The sequence below is a fragment of the Macaca thibetana genome, chromosome 10, assembly GCF_024542745.1.
Source record: "Macaca thibetana thibetana isolate TM-01 chromosome 10, ASM2454274v1, whole genome shotgun sequence".
Lineage (NCBI taxonomy): Eukaryota > Metazoa > Chordata > Mammalia > Primates > Cercopithecidae > Macaca > Macaca thibetana.
Genome location: NC_065587.1, coordinates 65,172,300 through 65,187,028, shown reverse-complemented (window position 1 = coordinate 65,187,028; position 14,729 = coordinate 65,172,300). Strand labels below are relative to the sequence as shown.

General features: G+C 40.5%; 1 protein-coding gene across 6 annotated transcripts in view; it reads right to left on the bottom strand.

The window, feature by feature from the left end:
- NCOA6 (nuclear receptor coactivator 6) overlaps positions 1–14,729 on the bottom strand; it is a 117,524-nt gene that overhangs the window by 61,875 nt on the left and 40,920 nt on the right. For all 6 annotated transcript variants that reach the window (XM_050806976.1, XM_050806978.1, XM_050806983.1 and 3 more), the window contains 2 exons: positions 8,381–8,664; positions 2,836–2,991 (listed from right to left, as the gene is read on the bottom strand). In XM_050806976.1, the coding sequence (XP_050662933.1) occupies positions 2,836–2,991; positions 8,381–8,615 (391 nt within the window). In that variant the 5' untranslated portion in view covers positions 8,616–8,664. The remainder of the gene's footprint in view (positions 1–2,835; positions 2,992–8,380; positions 8,665–14,729) is intronic.

The following is a 14,729-nucleotide window of genomic DNA, read 5'->3' as shown; positions in this document are numbered from 1 at the left end:
CGCCCAGGCTGGAGTGCAGTGGCATGATCTCGGCTCACCATAACCTCTGCCTCCTGCGTTCAAGCAATTCTCCTGCCTTAGCCTCCCGAGTAGCTGGGACCACAGGCATGCACCACCATGCTGGGCTAATTTTTATATTTTTAGTAGAGTCGGGGTTTCACCACGTTGGCCAGGCTGCTCTCAAACTCCTGCCCTCAAGTGATCCATCCACCTCAGCCTCTCAAAGTATTGGGATTACAGGCGTGAGCCACCATGACTGGCCAACATTCCTTCTTACAATTTACAAAATCAATAGCCCAGTTCCACAAAAGCAATAGCTGCTGCCATCACTTCACTCCTGCCTGAATTCCCAGGATTGTAAGAACAGAGATCATCTGGGACACACATGTAGCCTAAAAGTTAAAGAACTCTTTCTGTATTGTGATAATCATTGTCATATGTGAATTTCATAATTTCTTAAAATATGTTATCTATTTGCTTCCTTGCTAGTACTCATGTTTGAATTTATGGCTATAATATTAAGGAAGAACCAGCATTTTATCCTTTTAGGAAGTAGGTCTGCTTAAGAGATAAAACTGGTACTTCTTTCTCCAGTGAAAAACACTATCAATTAAGGTTTTGAAGTCTTTAAATAGGAACAGAGACCATAAAACGTGGGGTTTTAAAGAAACCACTTATGTGTCCCTTAAAGTATGAACAGCCCACACACTGTTATTTTATCCAACAGTTGTTCGACTTCCACTCTTCCTAATAGTTCCTCCTACAGATTGCTGTGAATTAACTATACTTTTCTGGATCCTTTTCGATAGTTCCACATTTTTCAAATTAAAGTGATTATTGTTGAAGCCACTATCCCCTCATTTATCAAGTGGTGAAATTTATCCCATTTCTCAATCTACATATAACCCTTTCTAAATAATCTGTTTGTTGGTATTTCCCCTTTGAGGGCACAGCAACCTACAATGCTAGACTGCATAAAATGTGTCTCACTCCTATAAACAAAATGATGATCTCGGCTGCTGAGGTTTCACGGAGCATTTAGGTTCTACGTAAGCACAGGGCCAGGAGGACCTGGCCTACTGTGGAAGGGAAAGTTGGAATTGCTGGTTGTCACCTGGTTGTATCAACACAGGAGGGGAAGAGGGGGGTCTAGTTCACTGAGCTTCCAAAGAGTTCTCCCACACATGGTAGGTACTTATATCTCTCACAGGTTTGTCTTCCTTACTAAAGTCATAAGCTCTTCCGAGTTTATAACAGTAAGGACAATATTTATCACTGTATTCCAAATGCTAAAGCTTATAGTCTATGGGGGATAAAACAACAATCAATAATTGCTCTAATGAAAGTGTGAGATACATGATCTGAAGGAGAGAAACAAACTTTTGTGAGAGCACATAGCAAAGGACTCTGACTTGCCAAAGGAGTTCAGAGAATACATCCTCAAGATTTAAGCTGATACTTGAAGGCTGAGCAGGCATGAACTAGGGGAAGGGGGGCTGGTAGGGGATAGTATTTCATTCAGAAAAGACATCAATACAAAGGACCTGTGGCAGCAGGAAGAGAAAGTTGAGAAGCTGGAACACAGGGGGCAAGGGAGGAGAGTTATATAAGATAAGGCTGGATGAAGAAGGTAGAGGTGAGACCATGCAAGGCCTGAGGTCATGGTAAGGAGTCTGGTCTTCATTCTTTGAATAATACCAAGAGATAGTAGGATTTTAATCTAGGGGTGTAGGGGTGTGTGTGTGTGTGTGTGTGTGTGTGTGTGTGTGTACCAAGAGATAGTAGGATTTTAATCTAGGGGTGTAGGGGTGTGTGTGTGTGTGTGTGTGTGTGTGTGTGTGCACGCCTGCTCATCTAATTTTCATTTTGAAAAAGATCATTCTGGTAAAAATATTGACAATGAACACTGTGGGCCGCCATGATGGCTCACGCCTGTAATCCCAGCACTTTGGGAGGCTGAAGAAGGTAGATCAACTGAGGTCAGAAGTTTGAGACCAGCCTGGCCAAGATGGTGAAACCTCGTCTCTACTAAAAGCACAAAAATTAGCTGGGCATGGTGGTACGTGCCTGTAATCCCAGCTACTCGGGAGGCTAAGGCAGGAGAATCGCTTGAACCTGGGAAGTGGAGGTTGCAGTGAGCTGAGATCACGCCACTATACTCCATCCTGGGCAACAGAGTGAGACTCTGCCTCAAAAAAGGAAAAAGGAAAAAGGAAAAAGGAAAAAGGAAAAAGGAAAGGAAAGGAAAAGAAAGGAAAGGAAAGGAAAAATGAACACTGCTACAAAAGGAGAGGACTGTTGAAGGCTTCGTAATCTGTTAGACGAATAAAGAAAATACTAAACTTTATTTGGTGGAAGGAAGGAAGCAAATTAAATTATATGTTAAGCTGGGTACAGTGGTACAGGTGTAGTCCCAGCTACTCAGGAAGCTGAGATGGGAGGATCATCTGAGGCCAAGAGTTTGAGTCCAGCCTGCGCAACACAGAAAGACACCATCTCTAAAAACAACAATAACAAAGAAAACCACACAACTAAATAAATAAGACAAACCAATTCCTGGTCAGGATGCCAGCAAAATCAAAGTCTGAAAGACTGATGGTCAAAATTAGCCAAAGGAATGGAAACCAAGACTACAGATGTAAAGACCATCAGGACCCAGCAATAACCTCAGTCAGTCCCTCTTCATCTAAGGTGCTGCAAAGTACAAGTTACATGAGTTGCTTGGCATTCTGAAACACAAGAGCAGAGGAACAGACAAAGCAGCATAGAAAATCATGCTATATTCTACTACTGTAATGATTCTGGTCTAGATGGGCACATGGCAAAGTAAAAGACCTTCAATCTGAACGGAGAGAATCCCTAAATCCCGAAGCTGCTGGTTGTTGCTCTGAGCAAGGATCCGTAGCCGCTCTGCTGCTTCCCGGGGGATGTTGAATGTCACACGCACGCTGTTCCAGGGCTCCACCTTCTGTACTTTTAGCTTGCTGGACTCTTGATTGTGAAAGAAAAAGAATTTTATTAGTAATCTTTTATCCACCAGAGGAGAGATGGAATTAACAACAAACCAAAAGAGTAAAAGAATAAGGTGGAGCACCAGCTTGGAATAGCTAACAGAGCATGCTTTGGAGCTATATACTCAAATCTAATCCTAGCTTTGCCACTTAGCACATGGATGACCATGAATGAGCTATTTAACCTTTCTGAAACTTACCTTTTTCTTTTCTAAAACTATGAAAAAAACTACTTCATGAGATTTTGAGTACAAATTAGATAACACATGCAGAAAAACCTAGCATAGTACCTGGCACATCACAGGCAATGAATAAATGGAAAGCAGTAAGATGGAGAAAGGATCATAAAAAAGAAGAGAGAGGTTAAGTTTAAATTAATAGAACAGGCTCATGCCTATAATCCCAGCATTTTGGGAGGCCGAGGTGGGTGGATCACAAGGTCAGGAGTTCATGACTAGCCTGGCCAACATAACGAAACCCTGTCTCTACTAAAAATATAAAAATTTGCTGGGCATGGTGGCACGCACCTGTAGTCCCAGCTACTCGGGAGGCAGAGACAGGAGAATTGCTTGAACCCAGGAGGTGGAAGTTGTGGTGAGCCTAGATTGTGCCACTGCACTCCAGCCTGGGCAACAAAGTGAGACTCCGTCTCAAAAAAAAAAAAAAAAAAGGCAAAGGACAGTTCTCCAGAAAAGATACACAAATGGCCAATAAGCACATGAAAAGATGCTTGACATAACTAATCATTAGAGAAATGCAAATCAAAATAAGATACCACCTCACAACCATTACCATGATACTATCAAAACCACAGAAAATAAACATTGGTGAAGATATGGAGAAATAGAATCCGCAGGGCATGGTGGCTCACACCTATAATCCCAGCATTTCGGGAGGCTGAGGCTGGTGAATCACTTGAGTTCGATCAGTCAGGAGTTTGAGATCAGCCTGACCAACATGGCAAAACCCCATCTCTACTAAAAATACAAAAATTAGCCAGGCATGGTGGTGCACACCTGTAGTCCCAGCTACTCAGGAGGCTGAGGCAGGAGAATCACTTCAACCCAGGAGGCAGAGGTTGCTGTGAACCAAGATTGCGCTACTGCACTCCAACCTGGGCAACAGAACAAGACTCCATCTCAAAAAAAAAAAAAAGAAACTGGAACCGTTGTGCACTGTCAGCGGGAATGTAAAAGGATACAAGCTGCTGTGGAAAACGACAGTTTCTCAAAAAAAATTAAAAACAGAATTACCACAAGATGTAGCAATTCTACTTCAGAGTACACACTCAAATGAACTGAAAGCAGAGTCCCAGAGAGATATTTGTACACCATATTCATAGCAGCATTACTCACAATAGCTAAGATATAGAAGCAACCCAATGTCTACTGACAGATGAATGAATCAGTAAAATATGGTATATATATACAATGGAATATTATTATTATTATTTGAGACGGAATCTTGCTGTCACCAGGCTGGAGTGCAGTGGCATGATCTTGGCTCACTGCAACCTCTGCCTCCTGGGTTCGAGCAATTCTTCTGCCTCACCATCCTGAGCCAGGACAACAGGTGTGTGCCAGCACGCCCAGCTAATTTTTGTATTTTTAGTAGAGACAGGGTTTCACCATGTTGGCCAGGATGGTCTTGATCTCCTGACCTCATGAATGCCTGCCTCGGCGTCCTGAAGTGCTGGGATTATAGGCGTAAGCCACTGCACCCGGCCACGATGGAATATTATTAAGCCTTAAAAAGGAAGGAAATCCTGTCACATGGTGCAACATCAATGGACTTTGAGCATCTTACGCTAAGTAAAATAAGCCAGTCACAAAAAGGCAAAATTCCACTTATATGAAGGAAGTAGTCAAAAATCATAGAAACAGATAGTAGAATGGTGGTTTCCAAGGGCTAGGAGCAAGGAGGAAATGGGGGGTTGTTATTTAATGGTTAGAGATGTTCAATATTTTTTTTTTTTTTTTGAGACAGAGTCTTACTCTGTCACCAGGCTGGAGCGCAGTAACGCGATATCGGCTCACTGCAACCTCCACCTCCCGCGTTCAAGTAATTCTCCTGCCTCAGCCTCCCAAGTAGCTGGGACTGTAGGCGCCCGCCACCATGCCTGGCTAATTTTTGTATTTTTAGTAGAGACGGGATTTCACCATGTTGGCCAGGATGGTCTCAATCTCTTGACCACGTGATCCACCTGCCTCGGCCTCCCAAAGTGCTGGAATTACAGGCGTGAGCCACCGTGCCTGGACAGAGATGTTTAATTTTACAGGATGAAAAGAGTTAGGGCGACACATGGTGGTGATGGTTGCACAACATTATGAGTATATTTAATTTCCACTAAACTGTATGCTTAATAATGGTTAACATGGTAAATTTTATGTGTATTATACAATAAAAAATAATTTTTAAAAAAGTTAAGTAATTGAGGAGGTACTATTAAATGTAGTTACATTTTACAGGTTGGAAAGCAAATCCCAGGCATAGTTAGCTGATAAAAAAGTTATTTGGCTGGGTGCAGTGGTGCATGCCTGTAATCTTAGCACTTTGGGAGGCCAAGGTGGGCAGATCACTTGAGCTCAGGAGTTTGAGACCACCCTGGGCAACATAGTGAGAACTCATCTCTACAAAAAATAAACAGAAAATTAGCCACGTGCAGTAGTGTGCGCCTGTAGTCCCAGCTACTTGTGAAGCTGAGGTGGGAGAATTGTTTGAGCCTGGGAGGTCAAGGCTACAGTGAGCTGAGATCATGTCACTGCATTCCAGCCTGGGTGATGGGGTGAGACACTGCCTCAAAAAACAAAAAAAGTTATTCAACAACCTCAGGCAAAACAATGTTCTCTTTTGTTATTAACTCAGCTAAACTGAATCTTCTGTATCCTTCATTCAGTTATACATTCTAATATTAAGATAATGGTCATTCAACACCTGTGAAAAGAAGGAAAAAAAGAGATAATGGTCATAGAGGAATATCTTTTCTCAAAATGAGAAATATCTATGGATAGAGGAAAGTGCCTACATGTTGCCTACAGCCCCTTCCAGCTCTTAAACCACTGTACACTGAATGTTAACTTTTCCAGATATGGAGTTCACTTGCTCTAATGTGGGAAAAAAAAGGGAAAACTTGCTAAAAGGAATGAGATAACACAATCACAGGAATTTAGAAAAGATTAGACAATATTTAGTCCAAGACTATTTTACAGGTGAGGAAACCAAGGCCCAGAAAGTGATCTGCTCAGAATCTTGTGGCTAACTAGTAGCATCAGAGATGACATTAAAACCCAGCTCTGATTTTCAGGGCAATTTCCTTTCCATTACACGTAGGCTTCCAAACAGCAAAAGGCAGGAAGTTTGGGGATCCTGGCCACCAATCATAGACACTGCAGGACTTCTTCCCACTCTGAAGTGTACTGGAATCTTGTACATATTCTACACAAACATCAAATTTGCTTACGGTATTAACACTTGTAATATGCTTGCAGAAAAATCCATATTCCTAATAGTTATATCTTATCAAAATCTTTTTGAACTTTCATATTTGAGAGATTTGACTTAAAATTTTTTTGGACCAAGAATATAATCTGATAGCACCATAAATCTAGAATTGGTTATTTATTTATTTTTATTTTTTTGACACTCACTCTGTCACCCAGGCTGGAGTGCAGTGGCGTGATCTCAGCTCACTGCAACCTCTACCTTCTGGGTTCAAGCAATTCTCGTGCCTCAGCCTCCCGAGTAGCTCGGATTACAGTCACCTGCCAGCACGTCTGGCTAATTTTTGTATTTTTAGTAGACAAGGTTTCGCCACGTTGGCTGGGCGTGTCTCGAACTCCTGGCCTCAATTGATCCGCCCACCTTGACCTCCCAAAGTGCTGGGATTACAGGCGCGAGCCACTGCGCCCACTTTTATTTATTATTTATTTTTTTAGACAGGGTCTCACTCTGTTGCCCAGGCTGGAGTGCAGGGGCACTATTAGAGCTCACTGCAGCCTTGACCTCCTTGGACTCAAGTGATCCTCCCACCTCAGCCTCTCGAGTAGCTGGGACTACAGGCGCACGCCAACATACCCAGCTAATTTTTGTATTTTCTGTAGAGATGAGGTCTCTCTATATTGTCCAGGCTGGTCTTGAACTCCTGGGTTCAAGTGATCCACACAACTCAACCTTCCAAAGCGCTGGGATTACAGGCAAGAACTACTATGCCTGGCCTAGGTTTGGTAATTTATTTGAAAGCCATAAATAAATTGATTCAGCAATATATAAACAACAGAAAAATGTAGTAATTAATAAAGAGCAATGAACAATTACAGGCCTAGCTAGACCTTTATAATATATATTTTAACTATGATTATGGTTACAATAATGTTGATAACGACATGAAAAATTCTTAATTGTATGCTAAAAATAATACATAACTATGAAGAATCGTATACAACACAGTAAAAAGCAGTTGAAAAAACAGCTTCCCTCCAGATAACAATCTCAAAGATAAAACCCCCAAGCCTAAAAAAAGCTAATTAACTCTTGATCAATTTAGGATTTGTGATTAAAGGAATAAATCTAGGCTTTTCACTGTGTCTGAACGGATTAGATAATTGTGCTAACTAGAATAGAGAACATCTAAATCAAGGTTCAAAACCACAAATGCCTATAAGATCTGGACAGGTAATCTAAATGTGTGAAGAAGCCAGATGGGAACTGTGGTGAAGTGGGGTTGCTCTCAGTAGCAGCTGCTACTTAGTACCATCTGGGAAAGAGGGAGAACTCAATGTTACCAGATCTTCCTATTTTTAAAGATAAATGTAAAACTCTGGATTTTCATGCAATATATCTCAATTTTTAAAGCACTGGCAATGAAACTCAAACATTAAAAACAAACTAAATCTCAAACACTAATGTGGGCCAAATAACACATGGTTGCAGACTGGATCCAGCAAGTTGTCAGCTAGTGACTTCTGATATAAAAGTTAAGGGAATAAATTTAAAGTGCATTATAAGCAGACTCATGGAATAGTAAGTTTTCTAAGCTTTAAGGGTCCTTAAAGATTTCAATTTACAGATAAGGAAAATGAAGTCCAGAGAGTTAAAAACAAATAAATTTGGATATTGAGAATTACTTTTATCCACTACAGCAGATTATCCAACAATTTCCACGATAAGAAATACTTTATGTTAAGCTCTTCGATGTTACTTAAAAGAAAGAAAACATGTATATTTTTAAAATCCTAAAATTCTACCTTTGCACTTAAATTCGGCCTTTTGACCCAATTTAGCAAACTTGCTTTGTAAAACTCAAGATAGCCATAGAAGGGCAAACATTTCAAAAACAGTAACAGGAATAAAAAATAATTAAAGCAAATTACCCATGTGTAGCAAATTGGGCACATTTTTCAATATTGCATCTAATTTCCATTTGAAGTCTTTATCATCTATATTTCCTTTGAAGGCCACAAAAATTGTGGAATCCTCCAAAATACTATCACTTTTTGTGTCATCATCTTCTAGTCCGGAGTCAAAATCCATCTCTGAGTCTTCCATTGTTGATGAACACAAGGAAGTATAGATGTCTTCTAGGTTTGGAAGGTCATCCAAAACCATGGTGAATATTATTCCAGAAGCATGTGCCAAGCCGACAATAAGAAAACTTCTGAAAAGAGAAGATTCAAAAGAGCATTACAATGCATAGTTATGCATTCAACAATGTATAATTCATAGTTCTATGAAAATTATAATTTATTTGACAAAAAGGAAATACTATAATTAAGAAATTACAAAAAAGAAGATAAGCTATTTTAATTATGATATTCTAAAACAATTAGTTCTTACAGTTATTACCAAAAATAAAAATACACCAGTCTTAAATTTAACATTCTTTTTATTATGTTATATGCCACTTTTTTGTAAGCCTAGAATGTCAGGAGAAGGGAACAAAGGATCACAAAAAAATAAAACAAGCACATACTTTTTGGGAATTATAGGCTGGTTGACCCCACAGAGCAAGGGGCTCCCCAACACTCTCCCTACTTCTGTCCTGACAAAAGCTTAAAAGGAGCCAAGGTTTCTAAAGCCCTCTTCCTTCTCCAAACTACAAAGCACAACCAGACCTGACTAATAGCAACTGGATGATTACCTAAAATTCTGAAGTCTTTCATGAGCCATTTTAAACAATGTTTAAAGGGTTATTAACAGTGGAATGGCTGAAAATAATGATTCAGAAATAAACACTTAAAAATTCTTACATGAAAGGGCTGGGTGCGGTGGCTCACACCTGTAATCTCAGCACTTTGGGAGGCCAAGGTGGGCAGATCACTTGAGATCAGGAGTTTGAGACCAGCCTGGCCAACATAATGAAATCCTGTCTCTACTAAAATACAAAAATTAGCTGGGTGTGGTGGTGTGTGCCTGTATTCCCAGCTACTCAGGAGGCTAAGGCAGGAGAATTGCTTGAATCCGGAAGGGCAGAGGTTGAAGGAGCCGAGGTCGTGTCACTGCACTCCAGCCTGGGCGACAGAGTGAGACTCCATCTCAAAACACACACACACACACACACACACACACACACACACAAAAAAAAAACCAAAAAAGGGGTTGATAGACGTTTATGAAAATAAAGAACTGTGTTCTGGACAGAATTAAATTGCTTCCTAACTTTTAGATATAAAGAAGTTACATTTTCTGCTATTTTCAGGTATACTGCTTACCAAAAAGTACATGTAGATCACACAGTGTGGCCATTTCCTCTGTTAGCTTTGGGACTGAAGATCACATACTTAACCCAAAAGTAAATGAATGAACATTAATTTCCAGCATTTGTGGTAAGCAAAAATGGCATGGAAACCTAAGAACCTCCCACAAATGTTCTAATAAAATAATCCCTTATAATTTTAACTATAACACAACATTGATTGATTGACTGACTGATTGAGACAGAGTCTCACTTTGGTGCCCAGGCTGCAGTGCGGTGGCACAGTCTTGGCTCACTGCAACCTCCATCTCCCAGGTTCAAGCGATTCTCCTGCCTCAGCCTCCTGAGTAGCTGGGACTACAGGCAAGCACCATCATGCCCGGCTAATCTTCTGTAGTTTTAGTAGAGATGGGGTTTTGCCACATTGCCCAGGCTGGTTTCGAACTTCTGAGCTCAGGCAAGCCACTGACCCTGGCCTCCCCAAGTGCTAGAATTACAGACGTGAGACACCATGTCCAGCCTTTTATTTATTTATGGCACTTATTTATATTATTAAAATATTATAAATTATTACTTTATACTTGTAACTATAATTACAAGTTTCTTTTAAAAAAAAGGATATGAACATTAATCCCCTAAAAAGCAACTATATTAGGTTGGTAGGATCATTGATAAATTTTATTTTCCTATTTTCCAAATATGCTGCAAATCATTAGGAAATACAAAACTGCTGTAATATGGTTATATTCCGTGCATAAATAAAAAAAAGTAACTGAAAAACTGTTTAACTTTTTTTTTTAATTTATTTTTTTGAGACAGGGTCTTACTCTGTTGCTGGAATGCAGTGGCACAAACATGGCTCACTGCAGCCTCAACCTCCTGGGCTCAAGTGATCCTCTCACCTCAGCTTCCCAAGCAGCTGGGATTACAGGCATGTACCACCATGCCCAGCTAATTTTTAAAACTTTTTATAGAGATTGCATCTTGCCATATTGCCCAGGCTGGTCTCAAACTCTTAGGTTCAGGTGATTCTCCCACCTTAGCCTCCCAAAGTGCTGGGATTACAGGCATGAGCTACCATGTCCAGTCAATTTTTCTTTTTTAAATAGTGAGGCTGGTGGATGGCTTGAGGGCAGCAATTTAAGACTAGCCTGGGCAACACACTGAGACCCTGTCTCTACAAAAAATAAAAAAATTAACTGGGTGTGCATGCCTATAGCTCCAGCTACTCAGGAGGCTGAGGCGGGAGGATCCCTCAAACCCAGGAGTTTGAAGCAGCAGTGAGCTACAATACTGCCACTGCATTCCACTAAGGGTGATAGCAAGATTTTTGTCTCTAAAAATAAAAATAAAATAGGCCGGGCACAGTGGCTTATGCCTGTAATCCCATCACTTCGGGAGGCTAAGGCAGGTGGATCACCTGAGGTCAGGAGTTCGAGACCAGCCTGGCTAACATGGTAAAACCCCGTCTTTACTGAAAATACAAAAATCAGCTGGGCGTGGTGGCAGGCACCTATAATCCCAGCTACTTGGGAGGCTGAGGCAGGAGAATCACTTGAACCCAGGAGGTGGAGGTTGCAGTGAGCCGAGATCGCACCACTGCACTCCAGCCTGGAGGACAAGAGCAAGACTTCGTCTCAAAAATAAATAAATAAAATAAAATAAAATAATTGCTAGTGACTAAACTTCAACAGCAAAGGCTTTGCAAAAACCAACCTAAGCAACCTTTGGGGAAAAAATTCCTCCGTTATAAGAAAAAATACTTCCAAATTTCAGCAGAGCACCTTGTGTTCTGGCAATTATATCCTTTTCTTGTACTATGACTGTTACAATGAAACTGATTTGGGTGGTTAAGAAACAACAGCAGGGTCAGTGGTTCATACCTGTATTCCTAGCACTTTGGGAGGCAGAGGCCGGAGGCCTGCTTGAGCCTAGGAGTTCTAGACCAGGCTGGGTAACAGCGAGACCATGTCTCAATTTTTTAAAAAATTAAAAAAACAAAAGAAACAACAGCAGTCAGAAAATCTCAAATTAATACCACTGTCCTTATTTAACTGCCATCTGCATTTTACAGATTTTTAATAAACTTTAGAGGTAATTAAACACAACTAATAAAGATTTTTAGGGCTTAAAAGTTGCTGCTTAGCAGGAAAAATGATGACTGCCTACAAAGCTATAGCTATTTAGCAACTATTCCAAAGTTGGAACAACTGCAAGAAAACAATTTAAAATCTAAGAAACATTTTCCAAAAGAATCTTTAACCAGAAAGGAGACTAACTAAAAAGCCTGGACTTTGATAGTCTCCCTAAATAGGCCATTGGTCATGACATGAAGACTGTGTATCTAGATCTGGAAAACCTTATGCTGGCAGATACAGGAATTGTCAGTTTAACAATACTATGGGCACTACACAGTACGATAAAAAAAAAAAAGAGAGAGAAATAGAAAGTCTATGAAAAATTGCTGGCCTTCCCTCCAAAAAAATAATTTTTAAAGAAACTTCTTTGGTTGGTAGGCTATTTATTATTGCCTCAATTTCAGAACTTGTTAACTGCTATATTCAGAGATTTAGTTTCTTCCTGGTTCAGTCTTCCTGGTTCAGTTCAGAGTGTATTTGTCTAGGCATTTATCCATTTCTTTTAGATTTTCTAGTTTATGTACACAGAGGTGTTTATAGTATTTCTGTGGTATCAGTGGTGATAGCCCCCTTATCATTTCTGATTGTTTATTTAATTCTTCTTTCTTCTTTATTAGTCTTGCTAGTGGTCTATTATAACTAGTGATCCATCATTATTATTATTATTATTTTTTTTTTTTTTTTTTTTTTTTGAGATGGAGTCTCACTGTGTCTCCCAGGCTGGAGTGCAGTGGCGTGATCTCGGCTCACTGCAAGCTCCGCCTCCCGGGTTCACGCCATTCTCCCGCCTCAGCCTCCCAAGTAGCTGAGACTACAGGCGCCCGCCACCACGCCCGGCTAGTTTTTTTTTTTGTATTTTTAGTAGAGACGGGGTTTCACCATGTTAGCCAGGATAGTCTCGATCTCCTGACCTCGTGATCCACCCGCCTCGGCCTCCCAAAGTGCTGGGATTATAGGCTTGAGCCACCGCGCCCGGCCCCATCATTATTATTATTATTTTTTTTTTTCCCCCAAAAAACCAGCTTCTGGATTCACTGATTTTTTGAAGGGTTTTTCGTGTCTCTATCTCCTTCAGTTCAGCTCTAATCTTGGTTATTTCTTGATCTTTTGCTAGCTTTGGGGTTTATTTGCTCATTTTCCAGTTCTTTTAGTTGAGATGTTAGATTGTTAACTTGAGATCTCTCTAGCTTTTTGATGTGGGCATTTAGTGCTATAAATTTCCCACTTAACACTGTTTAACACTGTCCCAGAGATTCTGGTATATTATCTCTTTGTTCTCATTAGTTTCAAAAAACTTCTTGATTTCTGTCTTAATTTCATTATTTACCCAAAAGTCATTCAGGAGCAGGTTGTTCAATTTCCACTTAGTTGTGTGGTTATGAGTGAACTTCTTAATCTTGAGTTCTAATTTGATTGTGCTGTGATCTGAGAGACTGTTATGACTAAATAGGATTCCTTATTTAATAAATGGTGCTGGGAGAACCGGCTAGCCATATGCAGAAAATTGAAACTGGACCCCTTCCTTACACCATCCTTACATAAATTAACTCAAAATGGATTAAAGACTAAAATGTAAAACCCAAAACTAAAAAACCTCAGAAGAAAATCTAGGCAATACCATTCAGGACATGGGCATGGGCAAAGATTTCATGACAAAAATGCCAACAGCAATTGCAACAAAAAAATTGACAAATGGGATCTAATTAAAATAAAGAGCTTCTGCACAGCAAAAGAAACTATCACCAGAATGAACAGACAACCTACAGACTGGGACAAAATGTTTGCAATCTACCCATCTAACAAAGGTCTAATATCCAGAGTCCACAAGAAACTTAAACAAATTTATCAAAAAAACAACCCCATTAAAAAGTGTGCTTTCAGGTGTCTCCTGCCTCCAATCTGTCTTCAGACAGCAGCCAGAGGGATCTTTTTAAAACACAAAATAGGCCAGGTGTGGTGGTTCGGGCCTGTAATTCCAGCACTTTGGGAGGCTGAGGTTGGAGGATATTTTGAGACCACTCCTGTCAACACAGTAAGAGCCCATCTCTACAAAAAAAAATGTAAAAATTAATCAGATGTGGTGATGCACACCTGTAGTCCCAGCTACTTGGGAGGCTAGGGTGGCAGAACTGCTTGAGCCTGGGAGGTCAAGGCTACAGTGAGCTATGATTGTGCCACTACACTCCAGCTTGGGTAAGAGAGCAAGATCCTGCTCTTAAAAAAAAAAATTAAAAGAGCAAGATCTATTTTAGAGATGGCCTAACAGGCCTAGGAAACAAGTTATTGAGGAAAAACCTCAAAACAAACTTTGCCATTTACAAATTAACCTGTATTTGATGCAGGAGAGGCAAGCCCCCAAAGTGGGGTTTAGCCTTCAAGCGTTCTTGGCTTCACCCAGGAAAGAACCTAAGGGTGAGCCAGGGTAGGGTAGAAGAAAACAGCTCTATTGAAGCTGCAGTGTTACAACTCTGTGACTGCTCCTGCAGAGCAGGACTACCCCATAGGCAGTGTGCTGAGACTAGCAGCTCAGGGCAGTTTTGCAGTTATATTTACACCAAATTTTTTTTTTTTTTTAGATGGAGTCTCGCTCTGTCACCTAGGCTGAAGTGAAGTGGTGTGATCTCAGCTCACTGCAACCTCCGCCTTCCAGGTTCAAGCAATTTTCCTGCCTCAGCTTCCCAATTAGCTGAGACTATAGGCGGATGCCACCACGTTTGACTAATTTTTTGTATTTTGGTAGAGACGGAGTTTCACCGTGTTGCCCAAGCTGGTCTCGAACTCCTGAGCTTAAGCAATCCGCCCACCTCAGCCTCCTACTGTACCCAGCCAGGGGTTATATTTATATCTACTTTCATGTATTTATTTATTTTAATTTTTTTGAGATTGAGT